At 30.6% G+C, this 17,136-nt stretch overlaps 2 protein-coding genes across 2 annotated transcripts in view; both read right to left on the reverse strand.

Moving 5' to 3' along the window:
• The window catches only part of LOC131854337 (uncharacterized), a 111,193-nt gene extending 107,340 nt beyond the window's left edge, over positions 1 to 3,853 (reverse strand). The window contains exon 1 of the mRNA XM_059205446.1: positions 3,593 to 3,853. The gene's annotated coding sequence lies outside the window, so the exon portion shown is untranslated. The remainder of the gene's footprint in view (positions 1 to 3,592) is intronic.
• A 5,012-nt stretch (positions 3,854 to 8,865) lies between these two features.
• LOC131854331 (elongation of very long chain fatty acids protein 7-like) overlaps positions 8,866 to 17,136 on the reverse strand; it is a 35,323-nt gene continuing 27,052 nt past the window's right edge. The window contains exons 5-7 of the mRNA XM_059205439.1: positions 16,495 to 16,631; positions 12,535 to 12,599; positions 8,866 to 9,340 (exon numbers count right to left, since the gene is read on the reverse strand). Of these exons, the coding sequence (XP_059061422.1) occupies positions 9,010 to 9,340; positions 12,535 to 12,599; positions 16,495 to 16,631 (533 nt within the window). The 3' untranslated portion in view covers positions 8,866 to 9,009. The remainder of the gene's footprint in view (positions 9,341 to 12,534; positions 12,600 to 16,494; positions 16,632 to 17,136) is intronic.

Below are 17,136 nucleotides of genomic sequence, written 5' to 3' on the forward strand. Positions count from 1 at the left end.
GGCTATTTTTTAAATATATTGTTTCAAAAATGCCAAAGAAGTCGAGAAGACTAACTCGATGAGTATATAAACAAAGTTATTTAATTTTTAACAAGAAAAGATCTTGACTTGTGATTTGCGAGCTTATCTCTATTGTCGAAACGTTGTCAAATATTTCATTTCCTATAATCGAATTTCAAAAATAGAAATTACTAAACTGCCTGTGATATATTAAATTTAGAATTTTATATATAACTTCAACTATTAGGTTCGTTGAGGAAAATCTGTTAATATCTATTAAAGCAAAGGTCATATCCTCTAATCCACTCAGTTATAAATTATATTTGACTTTAAGAACCTCTTCAAATAACGAATTTACAGTTTCATTATGATTGTAACATTAGAAATGCTAACATCCATTTCCTGAGTAACGTATTGCTTGCTATTTTAAATCAACTTCTACAAAACCCTTTCCTTTCCCGTCCCCACTATTAGTCCTCTGCAGTATTGTTACATGTATCTATTGTGTGTGACCGCAATATATTAGGATATGTTTAGTTTGTTTGTTTGTATTACTTATTTGCTTAGCGGGGACCTTTTATAAATGGTAGCGGTCGGTTCGCTTTATTGCCAGTGCAAGTAACAACTCTACTAATTTATTATCATCTTTTTATGCTTTCTCGTGTTATTCGGCTGCCATAGATTTTATCTTTCTGAGTTATATTTATAGCTCGGGATACGGCTGCGGTATCGGATGAAAATAAAATTTCTCTTTTATCCATAACGCCCGGCTCTGACTATTAGGGGCCGTATTATCAATGGTTGAATAATTAGCATACGAGCATAACCTATGGACGTATTTTTATACATACATCACTATCCACCTTGGCTTTACTCGGATGTATTACAGTGTATGTGGCGGAGGTCATGTAACTATGTTCAAAGGCATTTATGATATTAAATGCACGCTTGTCTTATACACATAAACGTTTCAGAGTAAACTTTCAAAATTATAGTGAAAACCATATGAAAATCCTTTGCGTGGTTTAGAAGAAGTAACAAACATATGAAAACAGATACACATTGTTTAAAAATATGGTATTATAATAGGAAATGCTGATTTTAAACATTGGGGTAAAACAACGAATTTAATGACGATGTTAATGATGCTACATTTGTTAGTAGTTTAATATGTTCCTAAATCACTCAATGCGACAAAACTATACGGATCGCTGACTATGTCACTCTTTTTTGTTTGTGTTAGTTAGGGGAGTCTTGCCACGTGCGTCTATTTTTCATTTAGCATTAAATCTATTATAGTATACGCTCTTATTACGAGGGTCTAAGGTTCATCGCCAGTGATTTAGAACAAAACAAAAAACGTCAAACTATCGGATGCTGGTTGTCAGTCATGAGTGAAGTGTCAAGCAATCCCTAGTCCACTTTTTCGCATGATTGCACACCTGTTTAGGGTTGTCTCGGGGGATGCTAGTTAATAGAAATAAATGGATTTATAGTTTAGAAATTGAATTTGGGTAAAATCAACGACTGATGTGAAATTGGATTTCGTTGTGATCAGACAAGTTTGTGGTTAACATATCGATTTGTTTTTAAGCTACTGAATTAGTTAATATGTTTACTTGCTTATGTACGAGTATATGAACTAATAAACGAGAACGTGGGCATAAGTTTGTGTCTGACAAAAGTTACCATTTGTTTATTAATCTGAAAAATGGCGGTTGAAGTATGATTGACGAAATATGAATATTTGTGTCTATCAGTCTATATTTAAACATGAAAGCATTTTTATTTTTTTATCGCAATACTTCGTAATCATACTTTATATAATGTATATTGTATTTAGTAAATACGAAAAATAACTGCTTGTTTTAACAAAAGATCGCTTCATCAATACGGTGAATGCTCACAATACATATTTCAATAGCAAGCAACTTGAACATTCAATCTTCCAGCGAGATTTTGATTAACTTTCAAATAATGCAGTCAGAAAAGAATGAAATGATACTGAATGTTCACAAAGCGATGATTACATGCCATCGTATCCTTGCCGAGTCATTGTAGACTATTACAGTTAATCTGCATTTCACAAGATCAAATTGAACAAGTGTAAAAGAACCGGATTCTTTGTTGGTATAGAATACAAAACCGGTCGAAACACTAGCAACTTCCGGAGAGTAAGAAATAAGTTGTAGACGGAATAGTTTCATGTTCTTATTTTTGTTTGGCTCGCATACCTTTTTTATTCTTTTTGAATTCACGTCTGACGGTATTGGTTTTTCTATACGGGTTTCTATGTTTCTTATTATTTTTATCTATCTTCATATTCAATCAGTCTAATAAATTTTTTTGCTACTGAATATATTTTATTCTTAATTCTCTTTGCTCAAACTATACAGTAAAAAGTTAAAAATGTCAACGACCTTAGAGACTCTAAGTAAAGAACTCGGAATTTCCTTAATGAAGAATTTAATAATTATTAACAATATTGTTTATTATATTACACAAAATTTTGAGTATAAGATGTTAATATCGAATATTCAAATTAAAATTTCATTAAACAATCTTAATGTACCTATATTATACTTAATTTGTATCAAAATACCATGGTATTAGTTTAGTTTTGTTTTTTCTTCCTTATATATTTGTGACTTTCATTGTACAAAGGGGTCTAGATAATTATTAATTACATTTTATTCCGTCTTATTGTTGATGATAGTCATCTTTTACTCATGGATTCTTCGATCTCTGTCCCAATTTCTTCTTAACTTACATAGAAAATACATTTATTATATTATTCACGTCTTATAAACTTAAATTTTATCAGAAATGCTTTATAAGGTACAATAATCACTCTATTCTATCGAAAAATCTTTAATTCGTTTAGTAATTTAGCCATATTTTATTTGTACTTTTTAACTACAAGCAAAGAATGAAGCAAAGAAAGATTAATGATACTGCTTATTGAGAATCTGGGACCTATAGATACTATATATAACTGAAGAGAATTAGCGTCTAAATCTAGATCGAAGCCAGATAGATTAATAACTGGAATAGAACAGGAAATTAGTGCAAAGAGACTCATCTGCACAAAGGAAATGACGCTTTAACAGCAGTCAGCAGATATCTACGATAATATTACATTCTATTATATACTTGCTACAGATATAATATGAGCCAGTAAGCATTGTTATTATGCAATTTATAAATAAAGTATTATAAATTTATAGAAGCATATAGCATTATAACTCAATAATAAAACATTTGTCAATAATACTAACATCATTAAATATTAGAATCCTTGTCACATTTAATGCTAAAAATTTTTAGATATTGAGTGATTTAATAGTAACTTAAAATGGAATATAAATATATTCGACTGTATTTGATATTTATCCAAATCTGGACAGGCATGAACCGAAAAATTTGCAACACAAATCGCCACTGCAGTCACTAGTGCAGGCTTTTTGTTTGCGGGTTAAAAGAAACCTGCTGATTAGCATATTCCATAGGATTCCCACCCCCTTTGCGGTATAACGGGGACATTTCGTCCCAAATACATAACACTGTCTCAACCCTCTCGCCGACACATTACCGATTAAAAGTACACTGTTACCGCCGATTTATCGCCGTACAAAATGTTGTTACATATCATTATTCACAATACACGACGCCTGGGTAAAGCTGAACACTAACACAATCCATCAAAACACATTTTAGTAACAGAGGGCACAGCGTGTAACACTCACTCGCATATCTACATTACATTTGGAGCTTTTATTGATAAGATTTTTGTGGTTTATTTTGTTGTAAATTGAACGGTGAATGGAATAAAATGCGCTGTGAGCGCGTTCGCGGCGCGCACACAACTGAACTGAAGTGAGAATCCGGGGCTAGGGGTAGCCCGGCCGGCGATGTCGGCCGAACACTTGTCTAGTGCGTTCCATTCCACGTAATATTGATCGCTGATAATTTTAACTTTGAAAAATTAGATAAAGAATATTAAAAATGGCTTGATTATGATAGTGAATGCGATTTTACTTTTGACACATTTTTGTTATATTCTTATTTAGAATATTTTATTAAGATCACATATTTTTATATAAGGATATTTCACAGTAGTATAAAATATAAAAAATGTATTATATTAAACATAAAGTTAAATTCTCAAACAATATTATGCAATAAAGTTTTATATTAATTTTTAATATAAGTTACATATTCAAAGAGATTTTAATATGTATGCGTGAAATGGAATACGATTGAACAGCAGCAACACTGCCGCCGTCTCTCTCATACGATTGGTGTGAAAAAGTGACAGCATGGTGCATTTTTCAACCCTGTACCTACCCTTCTCAATGCAGGGTTGCGTTGACCACTCAGAGATGATCTCACGTTTTGTTAACTGTAGTCTACATGTATTTCTTAAATCAGCAGCGTGACGAGTCTTATTATATTGGCCGGGTATACGAAATATAGGGCCCCGATTTTAGGGCTCACAAATTAGAAAGGGGAGAAAAAACACTCGAACGTCAGGTTTATTGACATTTTGCCAGGCGATAATTAAGGCTTAGGCAAGGGACTACAGTGTTATCGGCACACCGTTAAAATTTAAAGGTTGGATTTTCGTTTCAATTACATGGTACTAATTGTATCTTAATGAGGCTGTAATTTTTATGGGCACCGCTGTTTTATGGGTGTTCAATCCTCTTTTAGTTGTGGTTCGATTATTTTATGCCCGTCGTTATCATCAAGTCTAACCTTTATCCACTTAAGAGGGGTAAAGTTAATAAAGTACTAATTTTTAATTTGATTTTACGAAATATAGTGATTGTAATCGGTAAGTAATGTTTATGAGGTATAGTTAAATATTAGCAGTATAAAAACCGTTAATTATTCTTTTTGTGTCACGGAAGGGTAACTCCAATATTATTATTGTACTAGTTTTTATGATTGAAACTTCCTTTTGTTTAGAATAAGAATTATAAAAATTTATACAAATAAATTCTACTATACAAAATAATAAGAGGAGAATGATGATAACATCTTGCCTAGTCCAATTGTCATCCCAAGCTGTCACGGTGCCCCCTCCTAGCCATAACCTATAACAGAAGGGCTCTGGCGACCGAGGAAGTGGCGGTATAACTACTAACCTTACCAGGCGATTGAAAAGGAGAGGCTGCAGCGACCTTGGGGAATAAATGACGTCAATATGTCAGCAGAAGGCAAAGGGAAGCTACTGCTACAAATCTCTCAAGAAAGTTATTATGGAAGTGCAAATACCCAAAGGAGGTTTATATATATATATATATATATAATATAAATTTGAAAAAAATCTAAATGTGTTCTATTTCACTTCTAACATCCGTCTGACTCGGTCAATGGCCTTTTTTCTATGTACGGACTTTTGACCTCTACTGTTTTATTATATGTATAGACAAGTGTGAGTATAGAACAAAATGAGAAATTCTAAGATTTATATTGTATCTAATAAATGCAATGTTGCAAGTAATATTATAAATGAGCAACTACATTATGTTTGTTCGTTTCTTACTTTTTCACAACTAAACGGCTGAACAGATCTTAATAAAATTTGCTTAATGGCTATCATTTATCTCAAAAAACAATTATTTGATGGCGCTGGCAACAGATAGTTTATGTAATCACAAATTATATAGAGAATTCTAAAGCATTATATTTGATTTTAGCATTAATACTGACGGCCTCGGTGTATAGTGGTTTAGCATACCGCTTCACTCTCGGTAGTCGCGGGCTCGATTCTTCGCACGGTAGAAACATTTGTACTTATTCATATGTATGATTGTTTGTATCGGTCTGGGTGTTTTTATGTATGTATTTGGAAAAAATAGGTATTTAAGTATATATATGAGTTGCCTAGTACCCATAACACAAACTCTGCTTCGCTTCGGACTAGATGGCGTTGTGTGGATTGCGCAGGAATATTTTCATTATTATATTAATTCATTTTAACCGCATTTTACTACTATCAACGACACCTGTACTTTACTCGCTGTAACTTAATATATGTTTTAAATTTACGCAGCGTATGTGGTTAAGCTTTGCTTATTTGCAACTTAGTTTATTTATCAGTTTCGTGCGTATATACTAGATGGCGCTAGTTACATGTAAGTTAGAACTTTCATTATATAAAAACGGAGAAGATTCGAAGAATATTTTTTTTCGAAGATTATTTTACTGTCTTCTTACTTTATATGAATTTATATATCAGTTCTATATTTAAAAATACTATAGGAACAAATAATGACACTTATTGTAATCCATCCACATCTTTTGCCTACTTTTTATAGCATCTATGTCATTGCTCTGCATATTTTTATATATTAATTTTTGAAACAATTTTGAATTTCTTTTCATGACAGTTTGTAGAGTATATAAATTTAAAGGACATATGAGAGGAGATATGCTATTAATTTCTGTTCATAAGATGTAAATAAATATATATAAAGTAGTTTTTGAGTGTGATATTGTGATCTTCTAAGTGATAGGTACCCTATGAATAAGGAAAGGAAATGTTCGTAGGTCGTTTGAATTTGGGATAATACCATAAATATGTGAAACAGTATATTTATTTTTAGAAATTAAATGGCAAACTTTCTTTCGCCTGATGGTAAGCCGTAAATGTCGTAAATATAAGTAATTTATAAACAGCACTACGGACATCACGTTATCACATTACAATCTAGAGTCTAGATCCTGCCTCTGATCCTGTAATTTCACTGCCTAATCACGCCCTACAGTCGAAATAAACCTTACAAAGCTTGATGGCTGGAATAAATGCGACTTTTTCGGTATATCTCCGTCAAATTTAATAAATATTTGTTTGAAAAGAGCCAAGTTTTTCCATTGTTATCGAATTTATTTAAATACTATATGGACTAAAAAATACGTTAGCTATATATGAAACAACGTTAGTTTTAAATTGAATTCAATTACTATATTCAACTATTATTTGCCTGATGATGCCTCGTATAGAGGCGAAACACGTGTGGCGCTACTTGTGGCGGTGGTCAGGTTTCCGCACTGAATATTTGTAGTCTCACACATGTTAATAGTAGAATTAAATAAAATAATATAAAACCATTATATAATATGTATATAATATAATGGACTTTCTAAAATAACACCTAATTCGATAAAATATATTTAAAGGACTTCCTTTTAGACCTTTGTTAGAGTTTGCTTTCAGCAATAAGACCGCTTTATTGTAATTATACATATGTTCTTATATATATATATATTATTTATGTCTTCTTTTTACTGTATGTTATGAATAAAGTATATTCTATCCTTTCTATCTAGTTTTATATTTGTACTGTTGTACGTGTAAAGCCGTACTACTAAAGTAGTCAGTCCAACTCCTAATATAAATCGAGTTTAGTTTCTGATATACTCATATATATCAGCGTAATGACAAACAGCTTCTGGCAGACTGACGTTCTGAATTTCATGTTATGTATTCATTAAATGCACTAACTGAGATTGTAATCGGTTTTATGGTTGTATTGTTTTCGTGTTTTAAAGGATGTTCAATAAAATAACAAAACTAATATAAAATCCCATTTAATTTTTTCGTATTAAATAAATCCAATTAAAAATCGAATATTTTATTAAAAAAATAGGTATATAATGTATACAATTTCTTCATTAGATTCCTTAATTACTTAGTCTATATATATATACTGTATACAATACCTATTATATAAGTAATACAAATTCGCTACAAGTGACTGGTATGTTTTTTAAAACATTGGCATTTTATAATACGAGATTCCATTCCCGCATCCTTCCCATCCGGAGCCGTATAATACATGAATTTATACAAAATGCCGACGTTATATCGTTCGATAAATTTGAGATATGCTATCTTAATCGACAGTCTCCGGTACCTGTGGTAGACTATTCTGATTACTCCTAAAGATAACTTGGAGCTTACACAATTATCACATTAAGCTATAGATATCAACTTTATATATCTCATACTATGAACATATCTATGTACAACGTCCCGAAACAAAATTACACATTATTTATATACATTTAAGTACAAAATTTTCATAATTACACCATTACCAATCAGATCATTATTTCTGTGTATAACAAAATGATAAATCTAATTATATATCACATAACAATATAAAAGGGATTATCTTTTTGTATTATGGTTATTGTTAATTATTTGTGTCAATATATAGGTAATGACATAAATAATATAAAACAAGTGTGTACAAGTGACAACATTATTCTTGCACTAATTGAACTACAATATTTTATGTTTACGTTCACAATATGGAAATTCCATTGAAATATTACAAAATAGTATCAAAAAGATTATTATTATTATTATTTCTTGCATTTATTTTATATTTATAGAAATTTATTATTTATACAATATGTGTACAAGTGACAACATTATTCTTGTACTAATTGGACAAAATAATTTAATCTGTACAATTATTGTTATCTATTACTAAATAAAGCTTATTACTGGACGGAAATTGAAACTAAAACTTAAATAGTAGATAAAAAAGGAGTTGATTATGAGGTAGTTCAAAAATAAAGGGTTAAATCAGACAGTCATAGAGTCAAAACGGTTAACAATGAAGGTTTAAAGATGGAATATTATCGAATGAAGTAACATTCTTAAATTATCCAGGTACTTGATTATAATTATCACTTAAACCTATTTAATTCCGAGCAACTCCTAAATGATTAGTTTCATTGACATTGATACGGTTTGAAGTATTATTAAATTCAACGGGTAATGGAAGTAATATGGAATTACCGTGTGATATTGCAGTCTTTTGGTATACAATCTCCTTCTGTGGATTTACCAACCGCATTGCTATCTTTGGCAGTTATTAATGCTACCATAGACACTTTTACCTAGCAAAGCTATTTCAGATAAGAAACAGAACTCACAACATGTCACAATTACAATCAATCAACAATGAAAACAACAAGACGACCAAATTATTGTAGCTTTTCTTTATCTGTAGCGTTTGCGAGTCCATTCGTATATCCATTTTTGATGTGACCATTACTGCAATCATTAGGTTTTGTGTAACCGTTGGCATATAGGCCATTGGCTTGGACCTCGCCATTGGTAAGTTGACCATTAGCCTCACCATTCACTTTTATGTGGCTGTTGTATTTGTTGTGACCATTTGATATATTGTTGTTGTTGGTTACTTCCACTGCTTTCTTATCTTTGCCAACAACTTTGTCATACGCGTGCATGTAGAAGTTCATGAACAGCACGATGAAAATCATTGAGTGGAGGATGAGGCCGGATGCAATAAGTCTGGAAAGAAAAATATATATTTTATTTTTTCATTTATAGTTTGTAAGGACTTAGCGTGAAAGTAGATTGCAATTCTATTTTTAACTAGCCGACCTAAGGTTCTTGAATAAAATAATATTGCGATTATAAATTGAGATGTAAGCTATCCTACATTTTTAAATTGGATCAAATTGCACACAACGTGCAAATCAAATTTGCAATCGGTTCAGTAGTTTAGGAGTCCATTACGGACAAACAACGTGACACAATTTATATATTTTTTACATATAAAGAAGTAGATTAGGCTAGGATTTTATATAAGGAGAGCCTATATAATATTAGGTCGGTCTTCATATTCTCCTTTGTGCTTAATTACCGGTGAAATCACAACCATGGCATAACTAATATCACCTCACTTTATTCTCAATCTATCTTCCATTGCTTTATCATCATTCATAAATATTATAACATATTAAAATTAAATTATATTCATAAATATTCAATATTTACTAAATATTGTCCTTCAATATTAAGCAAATACATATTTGCTTAATATGACGATGCATTGAGAATTAACAAGAATAATGTGTACAAAATTAAAATATTCTTATAATTTCCAACAGTAATATTATTATATATGTAATATAAACTCTATTAGTATGCAGCAGTTTCACATAAATTGATTACGAAAATCGTATCTATTGCGTTGTGTTTTAAGTTTAGAATCATTAATCTTAAGAAAAAGAGGTCATAACACATAGGTGAGATCAGAAAGTGATGAATAATTAAACTGATACCAACACCACACAGGTGACTGCATAGAGTAGACAAGTTGAATTATATATTAACATTAACATTATTATCTTTGAGTATACAATATGGCAATTAAATAAAATTTATTTGCAATAAACTGTAAACTGAAAATAACACTAAACTGACCGTATCATTTGACATTTAGTAGCTGTTTAACTGCCCTTTGAACTTTTGTACGCAAATTTTAAGTCGTGATTGATTATTTACTATCAATAATAATTTATATTAGCAGTTTGTTTCACGTATAAAAGAATTGGACAAATTATATTTTATGTCAAAGATTACAACAAAATAATAATATTACTACCTGGACATAATACCTAATCTAACTGTATAAAACGCAACTAAATTGTACATAACTTATAATTTAGGTTAATATAATAATAAGTAAATATATATATAATAATAATAATAATAAGCCAGACTTTAAAAAAGTTTATATATAAACCAGGTTTGTTAAATAATTTTAAATTTAGAACTTGCCTTATCTAACAGCAATGTAATAAAATGCCTGAAAACCAGCGCTGTATAGGTACATCTCATTAAGGTTGTGCTTATATCAGCAACAGCTGAGGCAGCTCCTATTGTCAACTTCTATCTTATCATTTATTTCCTATTTTGTGTCTTATTGTAAATTGTATTATTTGTGTTATGTTGGCAATAAATCAATTATCTATCTATCTATCTAAAATGAATTTATTTTTTCAATTGTTTCTGCATGTTTTTTCTTGCTTGCCAGATTCGCGTCTTATTTGCAACTTATTGTCAATAAGAGGCGATAATTTTGCATTTTTGCGAGGCAAGTTTTACAGTGCAGAATTATTTTAGAACTGACACACTTGAAAAGAATAACATGACATTGAAAAGAATGTCATGTTATTTTAAATGTTATATTATTTTTAGATGTCAGCAATTTTTTTTTTAATATTTGGTAAGGGTTATGAAGTTTGTTCAGTAATCGTTGGTAATTATAAAATAAATATAATATAGCTAACATTTACAGCTAGTTAGCTTTTATTCTGTTTTATGTAATAAATTATTTTGAAATATAAAAAAAATGTAATCCTTCGATATATTCTCCTTTAAACCCTCGTAGTTGATTTAGATGATCTAACCGCTTTAGCCAAATTGGCTTAATTTTATCATCCTACTTTTATCTTTCACTGACATTAGCATGTGCGAAATCAAGATTTCATCATCATCACCAAAAAAAAAAACTACATAAAAGCAGTTTCAATCGTACGCTGCATTCGCAGAGAGTTATCATTACAAGTGTGGTTGTCAATATATTCTGTATATCGATCTACCCGGAAGCGAAACAGCTGTAACTTTTTAATTATACATATCTTTTATACTAATGGTAGTGACAAGCTTACGGCCTGCCAACTAGAAAGTGGTAATCAGCGTATGTCGTTAGACATGAACAGAGACGTGAACCAGTTATGTTTATATCCGCTATAACAGAAGTTCCTTTCTTATTGTAGCAAATATATAATGCATTTATGTAATTCAAATTCAAAAACTATAAATCATTAATTCACATAGGATCCTTTGGTCTTTCGTGTATGTCATATTTTTTAACATTATCACTATCGTTCAGTTCCGCTAGCTGATATTATTAATTATACAAGAATTATAATTTACATGCCTCCTGATTATGAGGTGAATATTTGTACTTAACACAAGTAAGGTCTTTTAGGTTACTATTATTTCGTTTTGGATTTGAACAGCACTACGTCATCATGTTACGTTACATCACGTTATCATGCCCCAGAGTTGTTCTTCTATATAGACAACAAATACTACGTGGGTCGTAAGATTATATGCCGTTATTATTCACTAAAAAATCTACTGAATAGTCGCTAACAAGTTAGGATATGTCTCTGAGTTAATCTATACTGATATTATAAATTCGTAAGTTTGTCTGTCTAAAAGTTAATGTGAAGATAGTTTACATTACAAGGATAGATATATAGGCTGTATCTTTTCTTAAATAAACGGAGAAAGTCGCGAGTAAGAGCTAGTTACTAATAAAATACTCGTTAGTTACCAATACCGTCTCACCGTTAGATTGGCTGGAGATCTCTATTTGCTATCTCAAATAGTTATTTATATTAAAATATTCCTTTAAAATACATCTTTTTGAAAATGGAACATGGAATATAAAGCAGCTATATAGTCATTTCTTTTTAAAAGATAAACAAATTTTTCTCGTACTTTCCACGGTATTGAGAATAAAGACATAAAACTTTTGCTTATATTCTTTTTCAGTATCTATGATTGCGTATCAAATGTAATTAGGGATGTAAAAGTTGTGGTATTCTTTTTGAAAGTTTATAGATTTTGCTGCATAACTAACCATTGTTAAATAATTATTTATTTTAGCAATATTTATTACTTACTTTGGATAGCCACAGTCGTATACCAGAGCGCTCATGGAGTGGAACAGCACCATGAAGAATTGGACCTGAAATTAGAAGGAAAACTTTTAATAACAGCATTGTTTTATTAATGTTGTACTAATAATAGGACTTGGAAGAAAGATTGAGTGTATAGCGGCGTTTATGTTGATTGTCGCATGCCTAATCCTTATTAATGTGTATATACTTAGAACAACATTTATTTAAATGTGGAACACGCAAGTTTCTTTCTCGTTATTCTTGTGATGAGTATGCGTTCCGAACCGAGTGGTAGAATAAAAAAAAATGCTTATGCTAAATGTTTATTTGAATAAAGATTAGAGTTAAAAGAAAGAATTAGTAAAAGAAATAGAGATACTATTTCTTTTACTTCTAGTAATACTAATTAGTACAAAAATTTTGTTATGTTTAAAGGAAAATAGAATGTTTGGATTTATTTATCTATTTAATTGTCATTTTAATAGAAACTCGTATTTTTTTGGAAACCTATATCTTTTATGCTATAATTTTTAAATATTTTTATATTTATAATATATATATATATTTTTTTTTTTTTATATTTATACTATAGTTTTATTTGTATTGAGTTCTCGATATTTCGGCAGTGTTTCAACCGCCATGATTACGGATAAACATCCCTGTAAAACGTGGTAAGATCCCGTGATTTTTTACTAATTATACGTATAAATAATGACCACTGAATGAATGAATGAAATGAAAAAATTTAATGAAATTTAAAACTGTTTTATACTGTTGTGTAAATGATTACTATTATTAAACGAGTTTCTCAATAATTTCCATACAAATGAACGGGCTAAAACCATAGCATTATTGCCGGTAGGTATATATAACGATAGCAACATCATTCATACACAACTTCACCTTGCTTCTGTCGATTGTAATCACTCGTAATTATTGTTACGTGCGGATATACGGCCAGGTAAACTCACGTAAGACGAAATTCATGCGTACACTATATTAGTGTCAATGTTACTAAACTCAGAAGTGCAATGCAATATACTTAATTAATATATTATTGCCATAACATTTTGTAGTTTCGAATACACAGTATCATTTTTAATCTTGACAATACCTGTGCTTTGTTGAAATAGTACAGAGGTTAAGACATTCTAAATTTATTAATGTATTAATAAAATGTATAGCCTATGTGTTATTCCGATGTATGAGCTATATTACTGTGAAGTTTTATTAAAATCTGTTCAGTAGTTTTTGCGTGAAATAATAACAAACCTCCATCCATACTCAGGAATTTTCGCGTTTATAATTAGTAATATAACACCATGACAATTAACACAGCACTACAATAACTTGAGAGTAGCTCAAGTTAAGCAGTCTGTATTATGAGTGATATACAAGTGATATAAATACATAGATTTTTTTGCAAGTATATACATAATATACGTAGAAAACACTCAGACCAATACAAACAATGATACTCATGTATCATCATAAATACACACGTTTGAACTGCGCGAAGAATAGAACCCGCGACCATCGGAATTAAGACAGTGTGCTTAATCACTAGACTACCGAGGCCGTCAATGTAATATATAGGGTAATAATTACTCATTTAACAAATAGTATCAAAGCATTAGTATCAATGGTTTTGCTAAAATTATTTTACCTAATCGGAACAAAAGGACGTCACAATAAAATTACTGCGGCTTATGCGTTATGTAAGTTTGTTTGTTTGACAGTTATACCCAAATTCACGCAGACTTTTACCCGGGATGAAGCTGATGAAGAAGAAGAAAATATAACTAAAGAGAAAAAAAATCTATATAACTGAGATTTGAAATTCATAACCGACTATTATTAATTGAAATTCTAGAATGTTCGAACGGGTATTGCAGAGAAAGGATACTACGTTCCGGTTGGTGTCGAAATGTTGGTCTCGCGCTGCCCTCGCGCAGCCGTTTGTTGATTACAACATGTTTGTTTTTCAATCCGCCGTTTTTTTTATTGATCAATTTTCTCTATTAATATAAGATTTATTATACCAATTATACAAAGGGTAATGATGAATGAAGGATGAGACTGTATATTGCTGTTTAATATGGAATATCCTATTTTTTTGGGAGAAATACGTAATTGAAACAATGGAAAAGATCACAAAGTTATTAATATTAGTTACAAAGTTATTATAGTTATAATAACCAATAGCTAGCTTTGCAACGGAAACCAATATAATGTTCGAATTCTAATATAATGGAAGGAAAATAGATTATAATCAGTAGTCACTACTATAATGGACGGAAAATAGGTCATAATCAGTAGTCAGTATTAATATATAAACGTTGTCAATCACTATAGTCAGAGATGAAATGGCTGAATTTTGTTATTTATTACTAGCTGTTTAATTTGGGTTTTGTTCGCAATTAATTTTACTACCTTTATAGATGTTCTACCTAGAAAGACTTTTAAAAATTTGCGTATTTTTCTGGACATTGACGTCCGTTTATGTTCATAAATGTCTAAAATGTCTTACATAAATAAATGATTTTGATTTGATAGTAAAAGTCACTAACATGAATGCGTGTTACATTCATGTTAGTTTTTTTTACAACGATGGTGGGGATCATATGGACCATTTGATGGTAAACGGTTACCGTAGCCTATCGACACCTGAAAGACTAGGGGTATTTTTTATTTAATTTGATTTGATTTGATTTGGAGTGCTCTGCAAAAAGTTAGACGTGCTTGAACATCGGAACGGCGTCCGTATAAATGCAGTCGCCGGACCTAAAGTTCGCATATCCTACGGTTTGCGCAACGACTCCCGTTCAGGAATTTAAGGTGCGGTTCACACTAATCTTATTGGCTGATGTTTTTGCAAAACGACACTTGTGCCACGGAAGTGAGTGGTTACAGAATGTTACAAGCTGATGTTTATAATTGACGAGATATGGTTAAGGTGCTTGTTTTTCCTATGTAACATGTAGACGCCATTTTTAGGTTTCATATGAAAGTGCTAGATCTCTGTGTATAGATTATATATCTATACATAAAGAACTTCTACTTCTGTATCTTATACTTATGTATAGTTATAATATACGTATATTAGTAGCCGGAATTATATAAATAGTAGGTAGATAATTTTTTTTATTCTTCCAAGTAGTCGCCATTTTTAGGTCTCATATGAAATTACTAGCACAACTAGATAGATAGAAGATAGGTTTTTATTTGCACATAGAGATAGACTTGTGTGTTTTTTTCAAAGAAATATATAATCGGCATTTTTAAGCGTCATATGAAATTACTATGTGAATTAAAAAAAAAAAATTGGTATATTTGTCGGGGAATTATTGTATAAATACATAATTCTTAATTATGTATTGAATCGAACAAAAGTTTGTAATTAATGTGTAACTTATATATTTAGTGGATATTAATATATGATGATGTGAATAAATCTATTAAACCAGATAGATTAAACTACATTTATTTTTATTATCGTAATCCCAAGTTATGATGTATTTAAATACCTATTTAAGGTTTCTTCTGATAAAGATTTGTAATTTTTTTTAAGCTATATAAATAATTAATAGAGACTGCTGTGAGTAAATCTATTAATCTGATATACGTGGTCGGGGACAAAATAACGTTTACATATGTAGGTAGTAAAAATATATAAGTAACAAATAACCTAAGTTTCCCATTTGTTATATATTTTTTTATAGCATACGCTACAAACGAGTTTGCAGCTCACCTGATAGTAAGTAATTACTGCCGCCTATGAGCACTCACTACAGCAGGAAATTTGCCGGCCTTTTAAGAAGTAATAAGCAGAAATAACAAATAAATCTTGATGGTTTCAATATTATATCGGTTCAGAAATACTATTGCTGGAAGATTAGGGAATGGTAGTATGATGGTGAATAGAGTTACGAGATATTGTATATATAATAGATTTATACTTACTAGCTGAAGGGTTGTAAGGTGCTTCTTCCACCACAGGTACTTCTGGTACTGAGGTCCCATGGCTGCCACCATGTAATAACTGTACATGATGATGTGTACAAGGTTGTTCACTATGTTCGAGAAGGTTCCGTGACCACCTAGAACAATATTATGGATTAATATTTCATTATATCTATTAAGAGAGATTTTTTTTGGCCATCTGAAGGTAAGTGGCAACAGTTGCCTAGTAGCTAGACATGAACTATTCACTACGAAGCTTTCTTTCGATGGATAGATACATAAATAGATATATAAAATCTTTATTAACATCGACTGAGACACATAGATAATATCGAAGATTCGAAGCCGCGACCATGCTATGCGTGGTGTGCTAAACCGATAGATCAACGAGGTTGACATTGCGCTGCCTTTTCTAAAAACAAAGTTATGTTTCTATATTTCGTATTCTCACTGAAATATTTGTTTGAATGTTTTTTTTTTTGTGAATTGTAAAGATAAGTTCAGCTTACTTTGCAACTAGATGGCGTTGTGTGAAAACTTCCTTATCTTAAATACAAAACATCAATCTATCAATGTATTCGAACCTGAGATAGTTGGTATTGTAATTTACTTTTAAATATCCTATAGGCTATTGTAACTGCT

The sequence above is a fragment of the Achroia grisella genome, unplaced genomic scaffold (assembly GCF_030625045.1).
Source record: "Achroia grisella isolate CSIRO2021 unplaced genomic scaffold, CSIRO_AGI_Agris_v1 utg976, whole genome shotgun sequence".
NCBI classification, from domain to species: Eukaryota; Metazoa; Arthropoda; class Insecta; order Lepidoptera; family Pyralidae; genus Achroia; species Achroia grisella.